This window comes from Helianthus annuus, chromosome 3 (genome assembly GCF_002127325.2).
Source record: "Helianthus annuus cultivar XRQ/B chromosome 3, HanXRQr2.0-SUNRISE, whole genome shotgun sequence".
Classification (NCBI taxonomy): domain Eukaryota; kingdom Viridiplantae; phylum Streptophyta; class Magnoliopsida; order Asterales; family Asteraceae; genus Helianthus; species Helianthus annuus.
The window spans coordinates 41,006,439-41,030,603 of NC_035435.2; the positions used below are offsets into that span (position 1 = coordinate 41,006,439).

Genomic DNA, 24,165 nt, shown 5'->3' on the forward strand with positions numbered 1-24,165 from the left:
TTCATGGACATGGAAACTGAAAGAAAACGAATTACTTTCAGTCTAGTCTCGATTCTTAGGAGTGAAATACACAAAAAAGAAGCAATAGAAGGTGATGTGGAACGGGCATTCTTGAATAAATGAGTGCCGCCAAAAGTCAATTTATTTGTTTGGAGAGCTGCAAAGACTCGTATCTCAGCTAAACTAGAGTTGACTCGTAGAGGGATTGCTTTAGAGAACGAAATGTGATCGAGGTGTGGTGTCAAGGAGGAATCGGTAGAACATTTATTATTTAACTGCATACTAGCTCGTGCAACATGGTGGAACATTATGGTATGGTTAAAACTAATGGATCAGCAAGAGATTAACAACTGTAAAGACATTTTTAGGCGAGTAGAAGCATCCAAATGATCGACAGCGTGGAAGAATGTAATTAAGGCTATTATAATGACAACGATGTGGGAATTATGGAAATCGAAGAATTCGTTTGAGTTTAATGATTGCAATCTATTTGTATGGAACACGGTGGAAGAAATAAAGGAGAATTCGTTTTTGTAAATCAAGGAAAGATTAAAGATAGCATATCTCGTTTTGGAGATGAAAGGATTTTAATTTGATAGATGTCAAAATTTAATTGTTTGTTTCGTTCTCATTTTCATTTTCTATATTTATACCTTAGATTTTTTCAGCTTAGCTTTGCTGGCCATTTTTTCTATAATCATACAATCTTTGCCATTAAAAAAAAAAGAGTTAAATGTCATTTTAGTCCCTATGGTTTGGGCCATTTTGCCAGTTTAGTCCAAAGGTTTCATTTTTAACCAGTGGGCCCAAAAAGGTTTCACAGTTGCCATTTTAGTCCACTGGATTAACTTCATCCATTTTTTCTGTTAACGAGAAGGCCAATTCGATCATTTTATATGGCTGAATTGCCCTTTTAGTTAACAGAATTACATACAAAATGACCAAATTGGCCTTCTCGTTAACAGTAAAAATGGATGAATTTAACCAAGTGAACTAAAATGGTAACTGTGAAACCTTTTTGGACCCACAGGTTAAAAATGAAACCTTTGGACTAAACTGGCAAAATGGCTCAAACCACAGAAACTAAAATCGCATTTAACTCAAAAAAAAAAAAAAAAACTACAGTCGCCATTTAGTTATCTTTTCCTAAAGAATAAGAAAAAAAAAATAATAAGAGGAAGTAACCAGTTCTAGTTCTGTGACAACCCATGACCCCGTCAACTGACCTAATTTTTGGTCAGACTTTGCGTACACTTTTGCTAGATATACATATACCTTTAATATATTAAACATATTTATTCAAACATGCATCGCATTGATGGACTATATATAACTACCACGGTATCGCTATTAGATCGACCATAACAAAACCTGACGAAATATAAAACATTTACAACCATGGCAACATACTTTAACCAAAACCAATCAAACATCCTTTCTTCACAAAAAGCCCATATATTCAAAGATTTATTCAAGAAAAACCAGTTCAATGATATTCCTCACTGGTATTCCTTAGAAACAGGAATATACAGCAGCAAACACACACCAAGAACCCTACCTTCCGACCCTTTTGTTGATGTTGTATCCCATATATTTTCCCAAAAACACAATGGGAAAACATCCTTCATAGATTCTTCAACAGGGTTCTCCCTTTCATACTCAGAACTACAACCATTAGTTAAATCCATGGCCTGTGGGCTCCACCACCAAATGGGTATTTCAAAAGGTGATGTTGTTTTGATGCTTTTACCAAATTCAATACACTTCCATATTGTTTTCTTGGGTATTTTGTATCTTGGTGCTGTAGTGACCACCATGAATCCTCTTTGTACTGTCTCAGAAATTAAAAAACAAACTAGTCAATGCAATGTGAAACTTTGTTTCACTTTGTCTACTAGACTTCAAGACTTGAGTGCATTAGGGATCACTTCCATTGGGGTACCCGAAAACGCAAACTACGATCCAAACTCGACTGCTTTCTCATGTTTTCACCAGCTTATTTCGCGTCATAAAAATAATTCCCTGCCCCCTCGAACGATTAGCCAGGATGACCCTGCCGCTATTCTATTTTCTTCTGGCACTACTGGTGCTAGTAAAGGTGTAGTCTTGACTCACAAAAACTTGATTGCGGGGGTTGAGTTATTTGTTCGATTTGAAGCTTCACAGTATGGCGATAATAACGAAGGAAACACTTATTTGGCTGTTATACCCATGTTCCATATATATGGTCTTACACTATTTACTTTAGGAATCTTGTCACTAGGCTCAACCATTGTAGTGATGAACAAATTTGACCATAATGAGATGGTACGAGCTATCAGCAAATATGGTGTCACACATTTCCCAGCAGTACCTCCATTGCTTAAAGCATTGATCAAAGTAGGAAAGAGTGTTCATCGTGGTCACTTGAAGAGCTTAAAACAGGTGTCAAGTGGAGCAGCACCTTTGAGCACACAATGCATGGAGGAATTTGTACAAACATTTCCTCATATCGATTTCATTCAGGTAATTACAGGCCGGGTTTTCCAAACCCAAATTATAACACATAGAACAATATAAAATACACATTTTTTCAATCTTAAAATTTTTAAATTATACAAAGGTTGAAATGGAATGCTTATATATTTATCTCTCTTGAAATTAACAAATATTTATATATATTAACCACTTATGTACATGTATAAATCAACACATAAATGGTTAATAATTCAAAAGCCATATGAACAAATTAGATTGATGGTTTTATGTACATAACATATATATTTGCAACCACAAAATTTAAATATATCAGCCATGGTTCTTTTAGTACTCGCAATAATTTAAGCATGATTATTAACGAGTTTTGTTTATGTGTAGGGTTACGGCTTGAGTGAATCAACTGCGGTGGGAACACGAGGATTCAACACAAAACAGATAAGAAATTACACATCAGTCGGGTTATTGGCTCCTAACATGCAAGCCAAAGTTGTAGATCATGTTACTGGTTTGTATTCACCTCCAGGGAAAACCGGAGAACTTTGGTTACGAGGGGCTGGCATTATGAAAGGTATGTCACAATGAATCATATTTTTTAATTTTTTTCGTATCCGTAATATAAAATATATGTCACGTTTCTAATGGTATCATTGTTTGTTTGTTGTTGACTTTTGCTAGAATATCTGAAAAATGTGGAGGCATCTTGTTCAACAATTGATAAGGATGGATGGCTGCATACCGGAGATATCGTCTATTTTGACCATCAAGGGTATTTGTATATTGTTGACCGGCTCAAAGATGTTATTAAATACAAAGGTTTTCAGGTACAATACAAGTCACTTGTTCCTTAAAATTCACAATCTCATTTTTTTTCTTCAACTTGCTGAAGTTGGATTTGGAATATTGTGTAGATTGCACCAGCTGATTTGGAGGATGTCTTGATTTCTCATCCAGATATAGAAGATGCTGTAGTTATAGGGTAAGAGCATCCGGAACACATTATATTAGATATATAGGGGAGAGTTATTGTAAAAATAAGCTTAACGTATAAAACATACGAATTGCATGCATGAAAAGAAAAAAGTAGGCGGTGGTGATTTTGATAGTTACCCTACAAGACCAAAATTACTTTACAAAATATCAAAATTACTCTACAGTTTTTTGATAAACTTGCAGGGTAATTTTGATTGACTTGTAAAAGTAATTTTGATACAGAGTAATTTTACAAAATTTCTCTACAAAAGATGAAAATTACTTTACAAAAGATCAAAATTACTCTATAAGAGTAATTTTGATAGTTACTCATAATTACAAAAATGACATCGTGCTTTTTTCTCTTTTCCTTCAGTTTGTATGTTTAGTACGTTAAGTTTATTTGTATTTGATCTTTATCGTAGATATATAAACATCATAAAATAAATTGAATACAAACTATTACATCTTAAAATAAATAAATTATATTATACACAAGTTGTTTGGCAAATTTGATATTAGATACAAATCAAATACCAAATTAAATTTTCATGTATAAAATACATAATAATTATTAAACTACTTTATATTTTATTTTTAATACATTGAGCACTCCTAACTTTGGGATTTATGTACGTATGGTTCAGGAAACTAGATGAGGAAGCTGGAGAAATTCCCATGGCTTTCGTCGTGAGGAAACCTAAAGCCAAAATTTCCGATTATGATGTCATTAACTTTGTTGCTAAACAGGTTGGTGTTCTTTTATCTTTAAAGTAAAATAGTATGATTGTCTTGTTATATTTGCAGTTTGATTTTTGCTAAATGGATTTCAATATATTTATTGTTTTGTATTTTTGTTTGACAGGTTGCACCATACAAGAAAGTTCAAATGGTGGAATTTATAAACGCAATACCAAAATCTGCAGCAGGAAAGATATTGCGACGAGAACTAAAGTACACACTGACGTCAAGACTTTAAAGTTTTGTGGTGGCAGATAAAATGCTTAATGTTCCGTGGCATTGAATAACCACTTTATTTTTATATCTTTGTTCTTTGAACCCTTGGAACATATTGTAAACATATGCTAATAATAATTCAATCAAATTGGATTTTTTTTTTCTATTTTAAATGGGTAGTTTGGAAATTGTGGCTTCGTTTCTTTTTGTTTTAAGCATTATACGAAAGTAGTGGATACATTAGATGAGTGCAAGTCCTACTTACAAGTGCAATGACATCTGTGTGTCTCGAGATGCCAAAGTTAACAAATACAACAAATAGCTTATTCAAGAGATTCATTATATTAATCCTACATATAAGGAAGTTGATGTTTCAAAGATGTCACACTTAGCATGCTGGACCTATAAAAAGAATAGATGATATCTAAAAAACAAATCATGATCCACTAATCAAGAAATAAGCAAAAAATCGAACTAGTCTCTCCACAAAGATAGTGAATCTTAAACACCTAATCAAAATATCTGCTCAAGAACAAAGCAAACATTTGTTCAAGCCTTGAACCGTTGTTCAAGAAGAAACAACATCTGTTAATGGCTAGAGACTGTTGAATACCAAAACATTGATGAAGTCAAAGGTCTGATCAAGAAGACCAAACATCTGTATGGCCAATCAGATGTTTGGATAACTACAATAGTGGATAGCTTAGACAGTGTTTTCTCAATGTAACAGTACTTATCTTGTAACAATGTTTAGACTAGTTAGAATAGATGATAAGATTTGCACAAATGGTTATAACATCTGTGAAATTTTTTCTGTTAGGAATGTTAGATGTCACTTACAGGGTGATGTCAGCCAATCACTCACTGAGCAAAGCCTTTGTACTTAGTATAAATAGATCACACATATCACTTTTTCTCTTGTACGAACTGTTTTTGTTACGTGATCGTCAGAGGGGGAGTCTGTAGAGTCAATTGATTTGTAATACATTTGAATCCTTTGAGATTAATGAAAAACAATCATTGAAAATGACTTTCTATTTGTGAATTGTATTGTGATAATCAATATTTGTTTGCAAATATCAAACTCAGTTCTAATATAGCAAATGCGACACTTGATAAAAATCGATATTTCTTACACCTTTTTCTGCAACAATGATCCATACACAAACCCTATGTTTTACTGAAAAGATATATTCACATCAAACACTTATTCCCATCCATTTACACTTTTTATAAAAATATACTCGAGTGTAATGAATTTAAATTTGTTATATGTGACGATTCTACTAGAAATTGTGCCATCGTCGTTGACATAAAAATGCCATACGAAGGGTTGGTGGATTTTATTATGACCTTGTACAGGTTCAAAAGATATTTTATAATTTGCAAATGATATCATATCACACATTTGAAAGTGTTTATGGAATGAAGAGTATCAACCTTTACCAAGTTCTTTAAAGATTTAACAATTCAAATAAACCAATATTAATCAACCTAACAAAGCAGCAACATCAACCCAATTCGCAAACTAACAACATAACCCAACATTAATCAAATTCGCAAACTAACAACAAAACCCAACATTTTTACCAAAGTAACATGCATTCATCGATCATTGCATAAGTTTTTAAAATAAATAAGATAGTTTACCAATAAAGGTGTGGAGCTTGGTGAGCTTGATGTTGCTTCCCAAAGAAAGTCAACAACATAGTTGTAGGAGCTTCACGTCGATCCAATCCTACCAGTTCATCCACATCGTAGACCCCTGATCGATGCATTTAAGATACACTGTATTTCATACTAATAACAATAATAAAAATGCATCCATATAAGAATAAAACATATTAGTTTGATTGTTTTTTATATTTTAAAGGTTATAAATTAATATGGGTTAAAAGGATTCAATTAAATTAAAATCAATGATAAATCCATATAATGATTAGACTTAATTAATAAAATGAAAAATAATATAATAGTTAGAATTAATTAATAAAGAAAAACAATAGAACTTTACGTTGCATGCAATAAACTTAATTAGAATTTTGTTGGTTTAACTAATCTTAGAGTGAATTACTACACTTATCAAATATATGTTGTGTTAATTAGTTGTCTGACTTATTGTTTTGTGCAGGAACCATCAACGAATACATGAACACACAGTAGCTATGGTGTTGCTTCACACAAAGAGAGAAACTTGCATTCATCCACTCCACTGAGTATAAATACAAGAGTATGTTCGGATACATAAGTCCTGACAAGACAAAGCGTAGTCCGAATTTGTGACTTAACAAATTCGGACACTATACAAAACAAGCTAACAAATTCGGACCTTTACATCACACAATTTTGGACAATACTTCTTGTAACAAATTCGGACACTTAACAACAAATACAATCCGAATTTGTTATACAAGACAAAATACAAAAGACATAAACATTTCATCAATTACAATTTAGACCCTGAAGAGTCTTCATGAAGCAGAATCCAGCATTTATCATCAATAGGTGCACTTACATGCATCATCGGCGCCATCGCCGCCATATCCCCGGGGGACGACATCGGCCATCAAGTAAACCAATACAAACCATAGTGAAAAGATCTTTCTCAAAGAGTTACAAATTTTACAAGTGTTTATCGTATACAAATTTTTAGAAAGTACAACAAATGTCTCTCATATTCAAACAAATGTTACAACAAGTGTTTATCAAATAAAATCAGTAGAAAATACAATAACTCTTCTATTAATAAGACTCTCCATCACATACTTCATTTTCCTACTCAGTGTCATAAACGGGATCGTCTTCAACATAATCAGTCTCGGCCTCAAACACTTTACGTTAGGGTTTTAGCGGCTAAAGGTCTTATGAATCGTTATTTCTTTAAAATAACCTCAACCGTCGGACCATTATAAGAAATGAATGGTTGGGAATAGCTTTGGGACACCGCGTTCCAAATCAACCCTCTTGCGGCGAAAAATAGTTTGGTTAAAATGTTATAACTTGATGACATGTGTGATAATACAATTTTTTTGCAATTAAATAATTAAAAATGCTATTTTTAGATTTAAAGAAATAACGATAGTAACTAGTTTTCTATTTTTTTTAAACATTTAATTTTATTTGGTTTTCAACTAATAAAGCCATTGTATATTTATATATATTTTTAACGGCAAATTTCTTTTGTTCCTGTCGTCTGTGGGACTTGAACCCAAGACCTTTTCCTCCCAAGGTGTGTAAAGCCTTTGACTTTGCCAATAGACCACCACCCCATTGGTGGTATATTTATATAATCCATATAAATGTTAGTATCTAAAAAAATATGCTACCTTAGGCAATCCGTAGTCATAAGGCTGGAGGGTGTGGGGCGCCACCCTTCGCCACCTGGCCGCCTATAGCGCCCCCTCCAAATTCGACCACACCCCCGGCGCCATAGCCGGGGCGCCATTGATGCTCCGCCACCGCTATGGCGAGCGGCAACGCACAGGGACTGAGACAAATTGAATGTTTTGGACCGTTGAAACGGTCAAAAATTTAAAAAAAAAATTACTTTTTATTTTATTTATAAAATCACACTATAAATATCAACTTCTACCTCTTTTTAAGTCATTCCTTTCACTCTCTACCTCCATTTTTATACAACTCTCTTCTTTTTTTTTAAAGTTCCAACAATGTTTCCTAACAACCCAAACAACCCATGGGATCCGACCAATCCGTATTGGCAAACTTTGCAAAACAACGAGCAAGAGCACCGCTATCGCCGAGACCCGCGTACGGGGGAGGTTGGATATTATCCAATACCACCAACTTCTCCTCATCCCACCACTCAACCGATGCCTCCTCCATATTTCGGGTATTATTCTCAACCCCCTTTTTTTCTGCCAAACATGCCACCACCAAACATACCCGCCCAAGACACAAGCGAACCGGAATTTGTTCCCGAAACCCAAGTCGAATCCTCTTCTATCAAAAAAAGAAGCCATAAAAAGAAGGATGAGACCGAAAAACGTGCAACAAAGAAAGTAGAATTTTGTTCGCCTAAGGAAGAGTTCGAGTTGGCAAAAGCTTGGCTCGACGTGCCGGAGGACGAGATTGTTGGTAAATAATTTTTTTTATGCTTGTCTAAATACTATTTTTTATGCTTGTCTAAATAATATTTTTTATGCTTGTATAAATAATATCTTTTTAGGAGACGACCAAGACATAAAGGCATTTTGGGGTCGTATACGCGATAAGTTTTTCGCCGCAATGGGTCGTGGCGTGTATCGAACCCCCGACTCTTTTTCGGGAAAGTGGGGGGCTTTGAGGACGAAGGTTAGCAACTTCAACAACATATACAATAACCTCGTCAATATCACTCGAAGGAGAAGTGGTGCGAGCGACGTCGATATCATGACCGAAGCCCACACCGAGTATAGAATGCACCATGGGCATATGTTTAACCTGGTAACCACATGGGAGCTTCTTCGCAAATCTCCAAAGTGGCACCTTGTGCCACCGTTCGACCCAACCCGCCCTAGATCCAAACGGTCCAAATCGACATCCACCACCGAACCTTCTGGGTCAGATGTTCGTACAGTAATTAATCTCAACGAGGATGCTGACGAGTTTGAAGAACCCCAAGAGCTGCCTCGTCCAACTGGTAGGGATAAAAGTAAATCCAAGGCAAAGGCACGTGGAAAGTCTACTAAATCAGATGGCCCGTCAAAGATTACCGAGTTCCAGGCAGATCTGAAGCAAATAATCTCCATTAGGGAAAAAGAACAAGAAATGAAAATGGAGAAACAAATTGCGAGAGACATGGACTTTCTCGCAAGGGATCTGTCACATGTCTCGGAGGAGGACCGAGTCATTTTGGAGGCTCGTAAGGCACAAATTCGGGCCAAATATATGTAGTTTTTTAAAGTATGTTGCCTTTTTTTTCTAGTATGGTATGTTTTTTTTTTCTCTAGAATGTAATGTTTTTTTTTTTTGACTTTGTAGTTTTTTTTAATGTAATTATGTTTTTATTTTTAATTTTGTAGTTATTAAAATTGCCATTTAATTTAAAAAAATTAATATTTAAATAAATAATTACTTAATCATTACACGGGGCTCCATCCACATCCTCCAAATTAAAGTGGAGAATGATAAAGCTCCTTTGCTGACATGGCGGTGACATGGATCCTACATGGCATGATAAAACCCCTTGGGGCTCCATCCACACCTCATAGCCTAAGGCTCCTTTGTGGGCGTTATGCGATATGTGGCACGCCATGTCATTACGGGGCTTTATGGGGCGTTATGCAACTTGAGGCCGTAGTCATAAAGCCCCTTTGTCATCATTACTCAATTAATTATTTTCATTTTTTTAATTAATTTCTAACTTTTTTAAATTAAAACCCTTTAATGTTAAATAAAAAACATTAAATAAAATAAGTTTTCATAATTGCAGGGACCAAATATGTGTATAAACAAAAAAAAATCAAAATCAAATTGCCTCCTATCTTCTTCTTCTTCGATATTCCGATAGCTTTCCGGCCGATTTTCCGGCAGACTTGCAGGGACCAATTTGTCTTCTTCTCTGATTTGCAGGGACCAATTATGTATAAACCCTTCTTCCTTCTTCCTTCTTCGATACCTGCAACAAAACAGAAACAGAGCATTACAACATATGTATGTATATATGTTTGTGAGTGAGGGGAAAACCAGAAAATAAAAAAAAAACAAATAAAAATTAAAACTTCAAATCCACATAACGCTGCGAAATGCATAGCGCTCCCATGTTTCTTTCCTCCGATTACGCCTCCTGTCCTGGTGTTCCCGACACCATAGGGCGCCATGTTTGGCTTATACCGCCCCACAACAATGGGTCTTATATACCAATAGTGGATTTTGAAAATGTTGTTAGCGGGTGCAAAATATGCTAAATAAATTTCGATCAAATGAGCGTAAGGTCAAAATAAGTCGGTTCAAAGAATACAACATATATAAAATAAAATAACATGAAATGGTTGTGAATTTCATATAAGAGAAAAAAAGAGAATTACCTGTTTTTTTTAACCTCAAATTTGGATCACTAACGGATTACTAAAGTATTATTATGCTATCAGTGGAATAATGCGATCATATCCATCTTCACTAAGCAATAATGGCAATACACCAATTCAGGAGGAACCCAATAAATAAATCTAGGCAAAACCCACTTGTGGGAATCCAACTCAGAACCTAATAGTCACTAAGCATCATCTCACTCCTAAAATGCCACTAGCTATAATACCATAGTAACATGAGGCGTAAATCAACTCCGACTAAACTTGCCCTATCACATATAACTACAAATAACCAACACAACCCATTTAGTAATTATTAGATTATGAAGAATTAATTATGGGAATACAAAATTAAATAACCCCATTGTGAAGAAGAAAATTCAGTTTCTCTCGAACAACTACATTGTAAAGAAGCAATTATGGAAATTTGTCTCACACTCTGACCCGTAACGGAATGATACGAGGCATGATTAATTGCTCAAAGCTTATAACTATTTAAAAGTTGAGGTATTTAAAGTATCAATATTAAATTGTCACACATAACATAAAATTCAAATATTAATAGCAATTACAAATTCAAATAACTAGAAGCAACATATCATAGACGGTTTATTACTAAAGCAGTCCTACATGTCTTCAACTCAAAATTCGCCGACCCTTGTGTACCTTTATCACGTGTAAAAGAGTTTTGGTCAATAAACATGTTGGTGAATAGATTCGGTTGTTACTTTAAAACGTTTTTGTTTTATTATTTTTTTAGAAAACTTTATAACATATGCATTATCAAATGTGAAACTAGGTCCTTCAATATAACAAGAATTCAACACATATCTCATAAGCAACACAAATATAACAACATTAGTAACCGTAGACACACAGAGATTCAAGTCCCGAAAGACGAATCTGCGAAACAATGATGGCGATGCCGAATTCAAGACATTGTCGTGGGGAACTGGTCAGCCAGGTGGATACACGCGAAACCTATGACACAAAGCGAGTAACACATAGATGCACGTATATAGAAACAATAGAAATTAGCACCAAGTGACACATAGGAACACATCGAATAACATGTTATCAATTTAAATAATAAATTTGAAATCAAGCACGAGATACACCCCAAAAAGAGCTAATGGCAAAAACGAGGAAAAATCGACTCTACTCACAATTTACGTTCCTGTTTAATCTTGCTTAAACAATGGATGGCTTGGGAAATCTTCGAAAGATAGAAATCACCCTAATAGACGAATAATAAAAATACTAAATGTCAAATAACAAAAATAAACTATAAAATAATTCCATGATTTGGGCTTTGGTATAAATAATTATTTTTTTAAGGACTTATTATAATCTAATGTATCCATAATGTAAGGCCTCCTAATCCAAGATCTCACTCAGCTAAAGCAACCAACAGGTGTGCGGAATCCACCTGATGATCAACCACTGTAGATAAAACACTAGAATGCAAAGATTTGTGAGAGAAATCAAGAATACACAGAGTATTCTTGATGAGGAAGATGAATGACGTCACTCACACACAGTAGCCGCCAGACAAAACACACACACAATGATTAGGGTTAGGTGCACAGAATTTCACACAGAATCGCCGCCTTGTCTATTCCACATAAAGGTATATATACAAGGCATACCCCGGACTTTCAAGACAAACTAGAAAGCCCGGACAAACAAACTACACAAAGCAAAACACTGACTTTTGTCCTAAAAACTCAGACAAAAGTCTATCCTAAAACTTGGACAAAATGTCCAAGGATAAAGCTAGGACTAAGTTTCAATATATGTACAATAAAGACCCTACAAAATGGGAGACATGCACTTATCACCTAAAGTGCATTAACAAACTCCCCCTTGATCAGTGCATGGTCTTCATTGGTCTTGAGATCTTCAACCTCTCTTCGAGTAGCTGCTTCCTGCCCAGACCTTGTTCTTCACACAGAACTGAACCACCTTGATGAACTGATCAGCTAGAACACAATCTTCTTCATTGTATTTTAGAGGCAGGCGTCGAAGCTTCTTCAGATGTGCTTCTCTAAGGTTGATAAACCAAATCGGATCCAGAACTTTAGCAATCTCAACCGTCACTTTCTTTTCGGTAATCACAGCTTCTCCAGTCTTGCCATTGAGATACCAATAACCTATGTTATCAAATTTGTCGAGATCAAACTTACGCATAGGAATTTTACGGAGGCATCTCGCTGGAGGATAGACCATCTTCCATTCTTCTTTACCAGTGAACTTGTTTAAGTACTTAACTCCTCGACCAACTGCTGGCTTGAACATCTTCCATTTACTTTCTCGACTCTCAGCAACGAGATGAGGAATCAATCCTCTGATACTAGCAACATTTGTATGGTTGTTGAGATCGAGCTGAGCAATGTGATGGAGATCACGAGCTGGAAGAGTCTGAAGGAACTTGGCCCTTGGCCTGAAGTAGTGTACCCCATCGGTCCTTTTGATCATTACCAGGCCGTGCTGCTCATCGAAATCCCAACTTCGAATCTGACCCGAGTACTCACCTTTTGTGGATAAATACCTCTTCCTTTGAGTTTCATCTGGAAGATTTCTAAACCATTTGTGAGCTGCCAAGCTAACTTCCTCGGGAATTCGTATAGGATTAAAGATTTCTTCGGGCATTTCACAGCCAAACACAAAGCCTCTGATAACATCACTGTTGACCGGTAAGGACTCGTACTCAATCCTCTTCCCTTTCGCAGTCTCAATAAAGTGAACTTACCAGCTAGGTCGTCATCGGTTCGCCAATCTTCAACCATTTCCTCAACCACTTCACCAGCTTCTAAAACCAAATCAGCAGCAGGATCTAACTCAGAATCAGATAGGGCACCTGTATCAGAATCTGCAGGGCCTTTATCTCCCCCTGCAGCTGCACCCGAGGACTCCCCCTCAACATGAGCCGAGGTTGCAGCTTCAGGAGCACGTGCGCTCCTTGACTGCTCCACCTTCTTCGCTGCGTTGGGATCCTTGTCCTTGTCAAGATCGTCTCTGATTTTCTTTAGTTCATCCATCTTGCATTTAGCCTGAACCTGAAAATCCGAAGCCGAAATCTCCCCCTGAGCAGCAAGGAGTGACACGAGATCTGTCACAACCCCGAGAAGCCGATCCGTAGTACTAACCAAAGTCTATTGTCGGGCAGACGTCGAGGCATCTTGTGATATGAACTTACCCAACTGAACACTCTGATCTTTGGTTAGACGAAAAAGCTGTGCCATCTGCTGGTCTCGAACTGCATCCCTTTTCTTCAAGAAAGCAATTTCTTTCTGCTGCCTAGAGATTTGATTCTTATGTTGAACCATAACCTTGGCTGCATCCTGAAATTTTCCACGAACGAATTCCTGAAAATTCTGCTCTTGACCTGAACTTGATGGTCTCGAAGCAGAAACTGTAGAAGATCTAGGAGCAGGAGGTCTTGAACTAGACGGTTGTGAACCGGATGGCGTAGGACCTGAAGATGGTGGCACTGGAGGACGCAGAGATCCTTTCTTCGATCGCACTGGCGGACTCGGACCGAAAGCAACCTTTGGACGTGCTTGTCGTGTCTTTGGCGCTTGCAAAGAAGAACTTCCTGATAAGGCAAACACATTACCCGTACCCATTTGAGAAGATAACGACCCAAATAGTGGTACCGTAGGAATCGGAGAAGACATCATCGGCGTTACTGGTTGAGGAGAAGTAACCATACTGGTAGCTTCCACAAAGGAAGTGAATGGAAGTGAGGAAGACAGTGACGGGAGAGCTACAGATAACTCCATATTTAGAAGACCTCTGGAGTCTGATGGAGTAGAGCTGGATGTAACCGTGACCGAAGCAACTATCGGACTCGAAGACTGGCACGCAGACAGTATCAGTATCAGGACGACGACGGTCCTCATCATCATCATCATAAAAAGAGGACGAGCTAAACACAATTGAATCTAAATCATTCGCTCTGTCATTCCAACTAGCTAAGCGTATACTCCAGTCGGAAGAGGGACCGAAAGAAGCAACCTTCGCTCGAAATAACTCAAGCTTCTCTCTTTCATAGGGTGAAATACGATTTTGAAGATCATTCATAACCAACAAAAGGTATTCCTTTTCAGAGAGCATGTCATCCACAAAAACTTCTTCCATAGGACGCTTCCCTTTGTCGACTGTACGGGAGGACTGACCCGCATCTAAAGCTGCATCAAGCTCTAAAATCACCTCATCAGTTTCTACAGCAACTCCTGTTGCCGAAGACGTAGAAACTGGAGCTTGAACAGACACAGTTTCTTGAATAGAAGCAACAACAACTGGTTCAGAAATCACTGGTTCTTGAACGGGTTCAGGTTCCGGAAGATTAACTGGTGGTTGTTGAAGATCAACCTGAGGTTGAACAACCACGGGCTCGTGAGCATCTCCAACAAAGATTTGATCAACACCACTTCTAATGTTTAACCAATTCGGATCAATTTCTGGATTGTAGTTTCCTTGAAGAATAACACCACGCAAGGGAGTCGTAACAGGACGAGCATCAGTCCTTTTGGACTCGTTAACCCTGGCACAATCAGTGAAAATACGAATAGGCATGGGTGCTTGAGCGTAGGCAGGTAGAGTTCCTTCGAACGAAAGATTCGGCAACAAATGTCGAAAAATAAGACAAAGAAAACGAGGATACAGAATCATCAAACGCTTATCATTTGCCTTCAGACCAATCTGGTGTTTGAGAGCTTCGAGAATCATCAGTGAGAAATTGTACGGCTGGTTTTAACTGTCGCTTATCAGTTCTGTGTCAACCAAAGCAGAAGTCCAAGTTAAAGTCAATGATAATGAAGATTATCAATTGCTGAAGGCATTCCGGACGACTTTCTAGTGTTTCGGATTATTTTATTGTTTTGTATCCCGGACAATGTGTTTTGTCCGGGTTTAGTCCCTAGCCTATACATGTGTGTGTATTGTGTAGATTAAACAAAACCCTTGAGTGCTTGGTGCACCTCTCACAAGATCCGTTCCATTCTCCATCACTGTGTGTATTCTAGAGAGAGAGGGATACTATGTGTTAGTGAGAGAAAGCTAGGTTTAGATCTTTGTGATCTAAACCAGCTTGTAGATGATGTATACTCCTTTGGTTTGTGTAATCTGTGATGATTGATTCATCAATAAAGAGTTCATCTTCTACATATTTCTATTTTGTTCATATTTTGTTTCTTCATTTCTTGAATCAAGGGCAATGTTTGATGTTCGTCATCGATCAAGGTGCCTTCACAGTTGTTAATGCACTTTAGGTGATAAGTGCATGTCTCCCATTTTGTAGGGTCTTTATTGTACATATATTGAAACTTAGTCCTAGCTTTATCCTTGGACATTTTGTCCAAGTTTTAGGATAGACTTTTGTCTGAGTTTTGTTTAGGACAAAAGTCAGAGTTTTGCTTTGTGTGGTTTGTTTGTCCGGGCTTTCTAGTTTGTCTTGAAAGTCCGGGGTATGCCTTGTATATATACCTTTATGTGGAATAGACAAGGCGGCGATTCTGTGTGAAATTCTGTGCACCTAACCCTAATCATTGTGTGTGTGTTTTGTCTGGCGGCTACTGTGTGTGAGTGACGTCATTCATCTTCCTCATCAAGAATACTCTGTGTATTCTTGATTTCTCTCACAAATCTTTGCATTCTAGTGTTTCATCTACAGTGGTTGATCATCAGGTGGATTCCGCACACCTGTTGGTTGCTTTAGCTGAGTGAGATCTTGGATTAGGAGGCCTTTCACAGTGGTATCAGAGCGTGGTTACCAATTCAGAATGGTCTAACCGCCTTCTGAATCACCATTGCTCTTGATTTGATGTTTGTTTCCGCCAAACATCTTGAAGACGTGAAGATTTTGGTCCAGATATGAAGATATTCGAGAGCTGTGTTGGAGAGAACTGCTGGGTTTTTGGAGATCTAGGGTTTTGATCCAAAAAAGGTTTGTCTGAGTTTAAAATTCTGTGTTTGTGTTTCCGGGGTTTTTGGTGAACCAGTGTGAAGTCACATTGGGGAGATAGTCCGGAGATTGGTTACTGGATCCGAGTTTGAGAAACTTTTACTTGTTCTGAGTTTCAATTTCAACTCCTGTCCGAACTTTATATTTTCCTTGAGTTCGAGTTCTTATTAGTCCGAACTTTATATTTTCTTAGGGAGTCCGAATTTTAACCTTTTATTAGAGTCTGAGCTTTATATTTTTCTTAGAGTCCGAGTTTAAGTCTGACTATTGATCCGAGTTCCCTTCACATTTTGTGTCCGAGTTTCATTGTAAGGTGTCTGAGTTTTTAAAACTTCATTTTTGTCCGAGTTTTAAAACTTTATGAGTCTGAGTTTTAAAACTTCATTGTAGTCAGAGTTTTAAAACTTTGTGAGTCCGAGTTTTAAGACTTCATTGTAGTCCTAGTTTTAAAACTTGATTCAAGAAATGCATAAAGTCCGAGTTTTAAAGTTTCACCGAGTTTCTAAAACAACCAGCTCCGAGTCTCTGTCCGGGTTTTAAAACAACCAGCTCCGAGTTTTAAAATCCTCTCGGTCCGAGTTTGAAAACAACAGTAGCTCCAGTTCCGATCTGTTTCAGATTCCGAGTTTTACACCAGGTTTAAGTTTACAGCTGTTCTGAGTTTTGTGAATCCGAGTTTCAAAAGTTCATTGTAGTCCGAGATTCATAACATGTGATCCGAGTTTTACTGTTCAGCTCCAAGTTTTAACAGGTTTCGAGCTTTAAAGTCGGATTGAAACTGTTAGATTTGTTCCAAGTTGTTCCGAGTTTTAAGTTTTAATAAGTCTGTGTTATTAAAATTTGGTTCCGAGTTTTTTGTTCTGGTTTTCTTCAGAGTTTCCATTATTTCCTTGCTTGTTTCGAATTCCTTTGTACTCTAAGTACTGCTCAATGATTTGATCCTAGGTTTCAAGAGCTTTCGGGTTTTACGAGTTCCGAATTTTCTAGAATTCCGGGTTACCTGGGGTACCGGATTTTTAGCTAAATTTAGAAGTTTGTGTTGTTCGGAAGTTTCGAGTTGTGCATGTTCCGAGTTTTTCTAGTTATTCCGGGTTACCTGGGGTACCAGATAACTAACTAAGAGTCAGAATTATGTGTAGTTTGGAAATTTGAAGTCGGTTTCGGATTATCAAAAAGTTTTATGGTACTTATGTTGTCCGGATCAAGTGAGGAGGTGAAGAGAATAAGACTTGTTTGGACTTTTGTATTGGTTACAAAGAAAAAGGGGGAGTAAAAATTTTGAAATTCCTATTTTCTTTGTAAACCAAAAGCTCGTGGTGCTACATCGAAACAAGTTCATGTTTACTATCTTTGAGATTAACTTAGTGTTAATCTTACCGGTGGCGAAGTGTTTATAACATGAAGCAAGTTAGAGCTAGTGTATGATTGAGTTTTATCAAGTTTGTTCGAGGTTCAATCAAGTGTTGACGTGATGAAGCAAATTGTTCGTTTGGCAAGTAGTTGAAGGTCATGCCTTTATCGTATGCTGGTTAGAGTAGAGAAGATTAGTCTTCTTGGTACCTCTTCCAAGTTGGTGACTGATCGGATTCTCGAAATAGGGGTTCTTACATTGAGGGGGAGATCAGAGACGAAAGTCATTGGGAAATTGTTGGATTTGTGAAGATACGAGATTAGATCTTGAAGATTCGAGATGAAATGATCTCAAACACTCAGTTGAAGACCTTGATCAAGATGGTGGGTGTACATTTTCAAAGTCTGGTTTGTTATTAACTTATTGAACCAAACTTCATGTCTTTCCGGAATTTGAAGTTTTTGATGTTAGGCATTGGAAATCCGACGTTTCGTTCTTCTACCGGTTAAGTTTGAAGATTAATGTATCGAGCGATATTCTTACATGTGGTTGTAGGTCGGTTCGCGTTAACTTGATTCGGGAGTAGTTTGAGGGGGAGGATCTGCAGTGTTTGATGTCGGATTCTTCGGGTTTCTCAAAGCGGCCATTTAAGTTATCGTCAGCAAGTCTTTAATTAGAAGGGTTGAAGATCGCTGTGCTCTACCTAAAAGATCAAGTCTCAGCTAAAATTGAAAGCATGCATGATATCATCAGTCAAGGGGGAGTCTGTAAGTGCAGTATCCGGTGATTGAAGATTATCGATGCCACACAGAACTGATGCAACAAAGAATATACTCGAGTGGTAATGAATTTAAATTTGTTACATGTGACGATTCTAATAGAAATTGTGCCATTGTCGACATAAAAATGCCATAAGAAGAGTTGGTGGATTTTATTATCACCTTGTAACAGTTCAAAAGTTTTTATGGAATGAAGAGTATCAACCTTTACCAAATTCTTTAAAGATTTAACAATTCAACTAAACCAACATTAATCAACCTAAAGCATCAACATCAACCTAATTCGCAAACTAACAACATAACCCAACATTAATCATATTCGCAAACTAACAACATAACCTAACATTTTTACCAAAGTAACATGCATTCATCGATCATTGTATAAGTTTTTAAAATAAATAAGATAGTTTACCCATAAAGGCACTACTACAAAATGTAGCATTAGACGGTGTCAAGGATTTGTTTTAGACGGTGTTAAAGTAATAACACCGTCTTAAAACCAATACCAATATGTACGTTGAGCTCTTTTTAATAAAATATTCAATAAAATTCAGAAGAACACCGTCTAATGCTTAAACACCGTCTTATACTAATATCTCCAACCTTTATATGGTGTTGTCTCTGAACACCGTCTTATAAATATTCAATAAAATTCAAAAGAACCCCACTAATGCTTAAACACCGTCTTATAAACTAATTTCTGCATCCTTTAGACGGTGTTGTCTGTGAACACCGTCTTATAAACTGAAACAGATCGCTCACATAACAACCACCAAAACCTTATCTCTTTCCTTTCATCTTCTTCATAACAACTTCTTCATCTTCTTCATCTTCTTCACCATTAACAACCTTACAAAGTTTCAAGGTTAGTTTTTTTTCTCTTTAGATATGTTATTTAATGTTTTTTAGTTTTATAAATAGTGGTTATATCATGTTTAATTATATGTTTTCTTGTTAAAAATTCAAATTTGTTTTTTTTCTTGCTTTGTTTTGATAAATCACTAGTACATTGTATATAAAAATTAGTTTATATATAGTAATAAAGTATGTTATAGTGTTAACCTTGTTGTAATATGTTTTTAGTGAAATATAAAATTTCATAGCATCTCGTTAAGCCTTAAACCTTTGTTTTATAAATCTTTGTTCACTATACATAAAGGTTTCAAATATATATTAGTGAACTGAATATTAAATGAATTTTATAGAGTTAGTATTTACCAACAAATGATTCTCATGAAGTATAAAGAGCTTGGTAGACAAGAACCGTTTGCATTCATCTTTTCTTTGTCATCATAACCGCACTCTATTATTTCATTTATTGATGATAATCATATTTATAAATCTGTCATGGTTATTCAATAACAATTAGATGTTATTTATATTTTTATTAACATATAGATGTTATTTATATTTACATTTATACATATAGGTGTATAAATATAGATTTAGATAACCCTTTAGAGTTACCCGTCTAAAATTTATCTAATAAAGATAAATTTTGGATTGGCCCGTTTTGGGACTGCTTTTTGAATATTCTATCTCATTTAGGATATGTATACATTTTAACGAAACGTCATTTAAGAAAAGATCGGTTGGTATTTCCTCTACTCCTACGGGTTTGCGGTTTTATGCATACTTGGGGAGTTAAGGGGAAATGCTGCCGATTTTTTCTTAAATGTCGTCTCGTTAAAATGTATACTTATGAGATGGAATATTCAAAAAGTGGGTTAGGATTCACCGCCTTAGAGCATTGATTTACATTATACGCATACGCTCACATCATTATCTATTTATTTATTTTAATTTTCAAATGGAGGATCATGAAGACTGGATGTACCATAGAAGTCGTATGGATGCAATATATATTATGGGTGTTCAAAGTTTTCTTAAGGTCGCCGAAGCTCATCGGGTGAATATAGGAGATCGATTGATATTTTGTCCATGTGCATCGTGTACAAATTTTCAAAAAATGACATTAAAGATATAAACTTTCGTTTATTCAGATATGGTTTTATGCCTGGATATACTTGTTGGTCAAAGCATGGGGAATCGCTTGCTAACCATAGTACATCGTCTTTCAATATAGACAATGAGAAAGAGGATAATAATGAAGAATATATTGATCATGAAAATGCCACTTTAAATGATGACAATGACAATTTTAATAACATGCACAATGATTTAGAGACTAATATTGGTGATGATGAGCATGAAAAATTAAGAAAATTACTTGAAGATGAGGAAAAACCATTATATGTTGGTTGTAAGAAATATTCAAAACTTCGTGCTGTTTTGAGATTGTCTACCTTAAAGTCAACACACGGATGGAGTGATAAGAGTTTCACAGATCTATTGGTGTTATTAAATGACATGCTTCCAGAAGGCAATGAGTTACCACTTTCGTTATACCAAGCAAAAAAAATGATGTGCCCGATGGGATTAGAAGTTGAAAGAATACATGCATGTCCAAATGATTGTATGTTGTATAGAAATGAGTTCAAAAATGATCATACGTGTTTTACCTGTGGCGCGTCAAGGTATAAGCGTAAATGCGAAACATATGAAGTTGACGATGATGTGACGAAAAATGGACCATCGGCTAAAGTGTTATGGTATCATCCTATTATACCGAGACTGAAACGATTATTTGCAAACGAGAAATAATCATAATTATTGCGTTGGCATTCAGATGACTATATAAATGATGGGAAATTAAGACATGTGGCAGATTCACCTTAGTGGAGAACTATTGATTATATGTATCCTGAATTTGGTAACGAGATCAGAAACATACGGTTTGGACTTAGCTCGGACGGGATCAACCCTTTTGGAAACATGAGTAGTTGTCATAGTACGTCGCCGGTCCTTCTTTGCATCTATAACCTTCCACTGTGGTTATGCATGAAAAAAAATACATAATGATGTCGTTGTTGATTCAAGGTCCGAAACAACCTGGTAATGACATTGATGTTTATTTGTCTCCATTGATAGATGACCTTAAAACTCTATGGAGCCCAGGGGTTAACGTGTATGATTCTTATAAGAAAGAATATTTTGATTTGCGTGCCATGATATTTTGCACTATCAGTGATTTTCCAGCATATGGTAACTTGTCAGGATATAGTACGAAAGGTAGACTAGCTTGTCCTTTTTGTGAAGATGACACAAGTTCGATATGGTTAAGTAATTGTAGAAAAACCGTGTACATGGGACATCGAAGATTCCTTCCGGAAAATCACGATTATCGGAACAGAACAGTGGAATTTGATGGAAAAATTGAGCATGGAAAAGTAAGGGAAGGAAATGAAGATCCTATAACTAAAATTTTTGGACCTAAGCATGGGGGCCGAACACGGGGCGTTTCAAGCACAATAGGTAATGTATGTATATATATATATATATATATATATATATATATATATATATATATATATATATATATATATATATATATATATATATATATATATATATGTATGGATGAGCATTTTGTATCGGGTACCGGTACCGAACCGAACCGTATCGGGTATATTCGGTACCGGTGCCGGTGCCCACTTTCCCCGTCTATTGATCCGTCTATTACTTGTATATAATTGTAATTAAGGTATAAATTATAAAAAAGTTGTAATTTTTAAAAGCATGTATTATATACTTCCCATATGGTATAGCAATATATTATAGTGGTTTACTTCGTACTACCATTAAGAGCAATATATTATAGTGGTTTACTTTGTACTACCATTAAGAAAATGGGTATAACTTTGAATATGACATCATTCTATCATCAGGTTTAAAATTAGATACTCCTTTCATAATAAATTATGCTTTATTGCATAACCCATCGGCCAAGAACAAAACAGTTAACCATTTGTCCACATCGACAGAATATTCAAACGAAAAATCAACTAAATATTGTTTTTTGTCGGTAAACCTATTGATCACCATGTCAGCGTCATATTCTCCTATATAGCTGTTAATTCGAGTTTTAAAGTTTTTGCAATCATCGACCGTGGCGCCAACATTCTCGAAACCGCTGTAACGTTTCCTCATTATATGAAAAGCTTTGACAGGGCCAAGGTTTAGAGTGCCTAGTTCCCATATCATCTCCCCCTGGACATCTGACAATTGCCTGTATGCTAGTAGCATATGAATATCCTATGGACATACAAACTTATTATTATGGCCATCAACGAATTTCTTGACTGTATATGATCTACCATCCACCGAGCAAATCATAAGTTGAGCTTTGCACCCAGTTCTAATGGTCCCTCTGTTCCTTGATTTGAATGGCTTTTTTTTTTACTTCGAATAAGCATCGTCAATAAACAATGGCTTATGTCCCTCTTTAGAACAAACAAAATACTTAGTTTTGGTTATACCACCACTGTGTACTTCACCATCTTTCCGAGTAGAAAAACCAGCTAACTTAGCATATGTTTGGTAAAACACGTATGCTTATTCGAGAGAGGTAAATTGCATTCCAACCACAGGTGTAGCTGATGCTTCAATCTCCGGAATATAAAGCCTTTCATCTACATAATCAAATAAAAAAAAGAAAACATATGCGATTTATCGGACTCGTAACATGCGATATATTAAAACTCCAAAATTTCATCATAAGAACAACAAAACCGTGCGAATTGTTGGACTCATAACATGGAAAATGACCATTTTGATAATATGTTTTACACATGCGATTTGTGATATCATAACATGCGAAATCAGCATTTAGAATAAACATCACATGCGAATTGTCAGCCTCATAACATGCGAACTTACACAATTTGATTTCATATCAATTATCCTCTGATGAACATTCAAAACCTTCAACTCACTTATAATAATACAAAATCATTACCACGATTAAACAAAACACATCTGCAAACAATTTAAACATCTGAATTAACAGAAATTACCATTCAAACACTCATTTACACCACTTGTATTTGTATTTGCATTTGGATTTGCAGAATCAGGATTTAAAACACTGTCGATCGTAACTCTATGATACGCAGATAATTGAACCTGATCACCGACCGATCGAGCGTCTTCAAACTCAACATCTGTGTTTCGTCCGGTGCTGCTCTGTGCATCCATTGAAAACAACAATTCATTCAAACCCTAAAACAGAACAACGAAACTGCAAAGTATTGTCTGAGAATTATGAAAAATTTGAAACTGATACAAATCATAATTACCGGGATAGTGGTGTAACGAACTTCTCGCTGATTGAATGAATAAACTAATTTGCCCTTAGCTGATTGAATGAATTGTTTGATTTAGCCTTATGAAAGAAAAACGAATCAGGACACGTGTACGGTCATGGAAGTCGCGTATGTAATGTAGGATAAGGGCATTTGTATCCTACACTTCCTCTCTCTCTCTCTCTATATATATATACACACACACACACACACACACACACTCACGAGACTAATTCTCTTAGCTTTTTTGTAACGCTATGGTTTTCTCTTGAAGTGTACCGTATTTGTATATATTAGTTTAAAATCTCATATATTACATAGGTTGAACGAGTAAAACTTGATTTTATTTTTGTGATTTTCAATTTGTGGGATAGTATATTATTATGATTATTTTCACACATTAAGCTTAACATTGATTAGGTTAGGCCTT

The 24,165-nt window shown here is 36.0% G+C and overlaps 2 protein-coding genes across 2 annotated transcripts; both read left to right on the forward strand.

Moving 5' to 3' along the window:
• The first annotated feature begins 1,371 nt into the window (after positions 1–1,371).
• LOC110941651 (4-coumarate--CoA ligase-like 6) lies at positions 1,372–4,557 on the forward strand. The gene is made up of 6 exons (XM_022183318.2): positions 1,372–2,505; positions 2,857–3,046; positions 3,154–3,299; positions 3,387–3,454; positions 4,095–4,197; positions 4,313–4,557. The coding sequence occupies exons 1-6, from the start codon at positions 1,399–1,401 to the stop codon at positions 4,424–4,426; spliced, it is 1,728 nt and encodes a 575-aa protein (XP_022039010.1). The 5' UTR covers positions 1,372–1,398; the 3' UTR covers positions 4,427–4,557.
• A 3,731-nt stretch (positions 4,558–8,288) lies between these two features.
• Positions 8,289–9,297, forward strand: LOC110941168 (glutathione S-transferase T3-like). Its single transcript, XM_022182789.1, has 2 exons — positions 8,289–8,499; positions 8,591–9,297. The coding sequence occupies exons 1-2, from the start codon at positions 8,289–8,291 to the stop codon at positions 9,295–9,297; spliced, it is 918 nt and encodes a 305-aa protein (XP_022038481.1).
• The last annotated feature ends 14,868 nt before the right edge of the window (positions 9,298–24,165 follow it).

Coding starts and splice junctions, on each gene's coding strand:
- LOC110941168 (XM_022182789.1), top strand. CDS start 8,289: ATGCCACCACCAAACATACCCGCCCAAGACACAAGCGAACCGGAATTT. Junction 8,500..8,590: donor GCCGGAGGACGAGATTGTTG/GTAAATAATTTT, acceptor ATATCTTTTTAG/GAGACGACCAAGACATAAAG.
- LOC110941651 (XM_022183318.2), top strand. CDS start 1,399: ATGGCAACATACTTTAACCAAAACCAATCAAACATCCTTTCTTCACAA. Junction 3,455..4,094: donor GAAGATGCTGTAGTTATAGG/GTAAGAGCATCC, acceptor CGTATGGTTCAG/GAAACTAGATGAGGAAGCTG. Junction 4,198..4,312: donor TTAACTTTGTTGCTAAACAG/GTTGGTGTTCTT, acceptor TTTGTTTGACAG/GTTGCACCATACAAGAAAGT.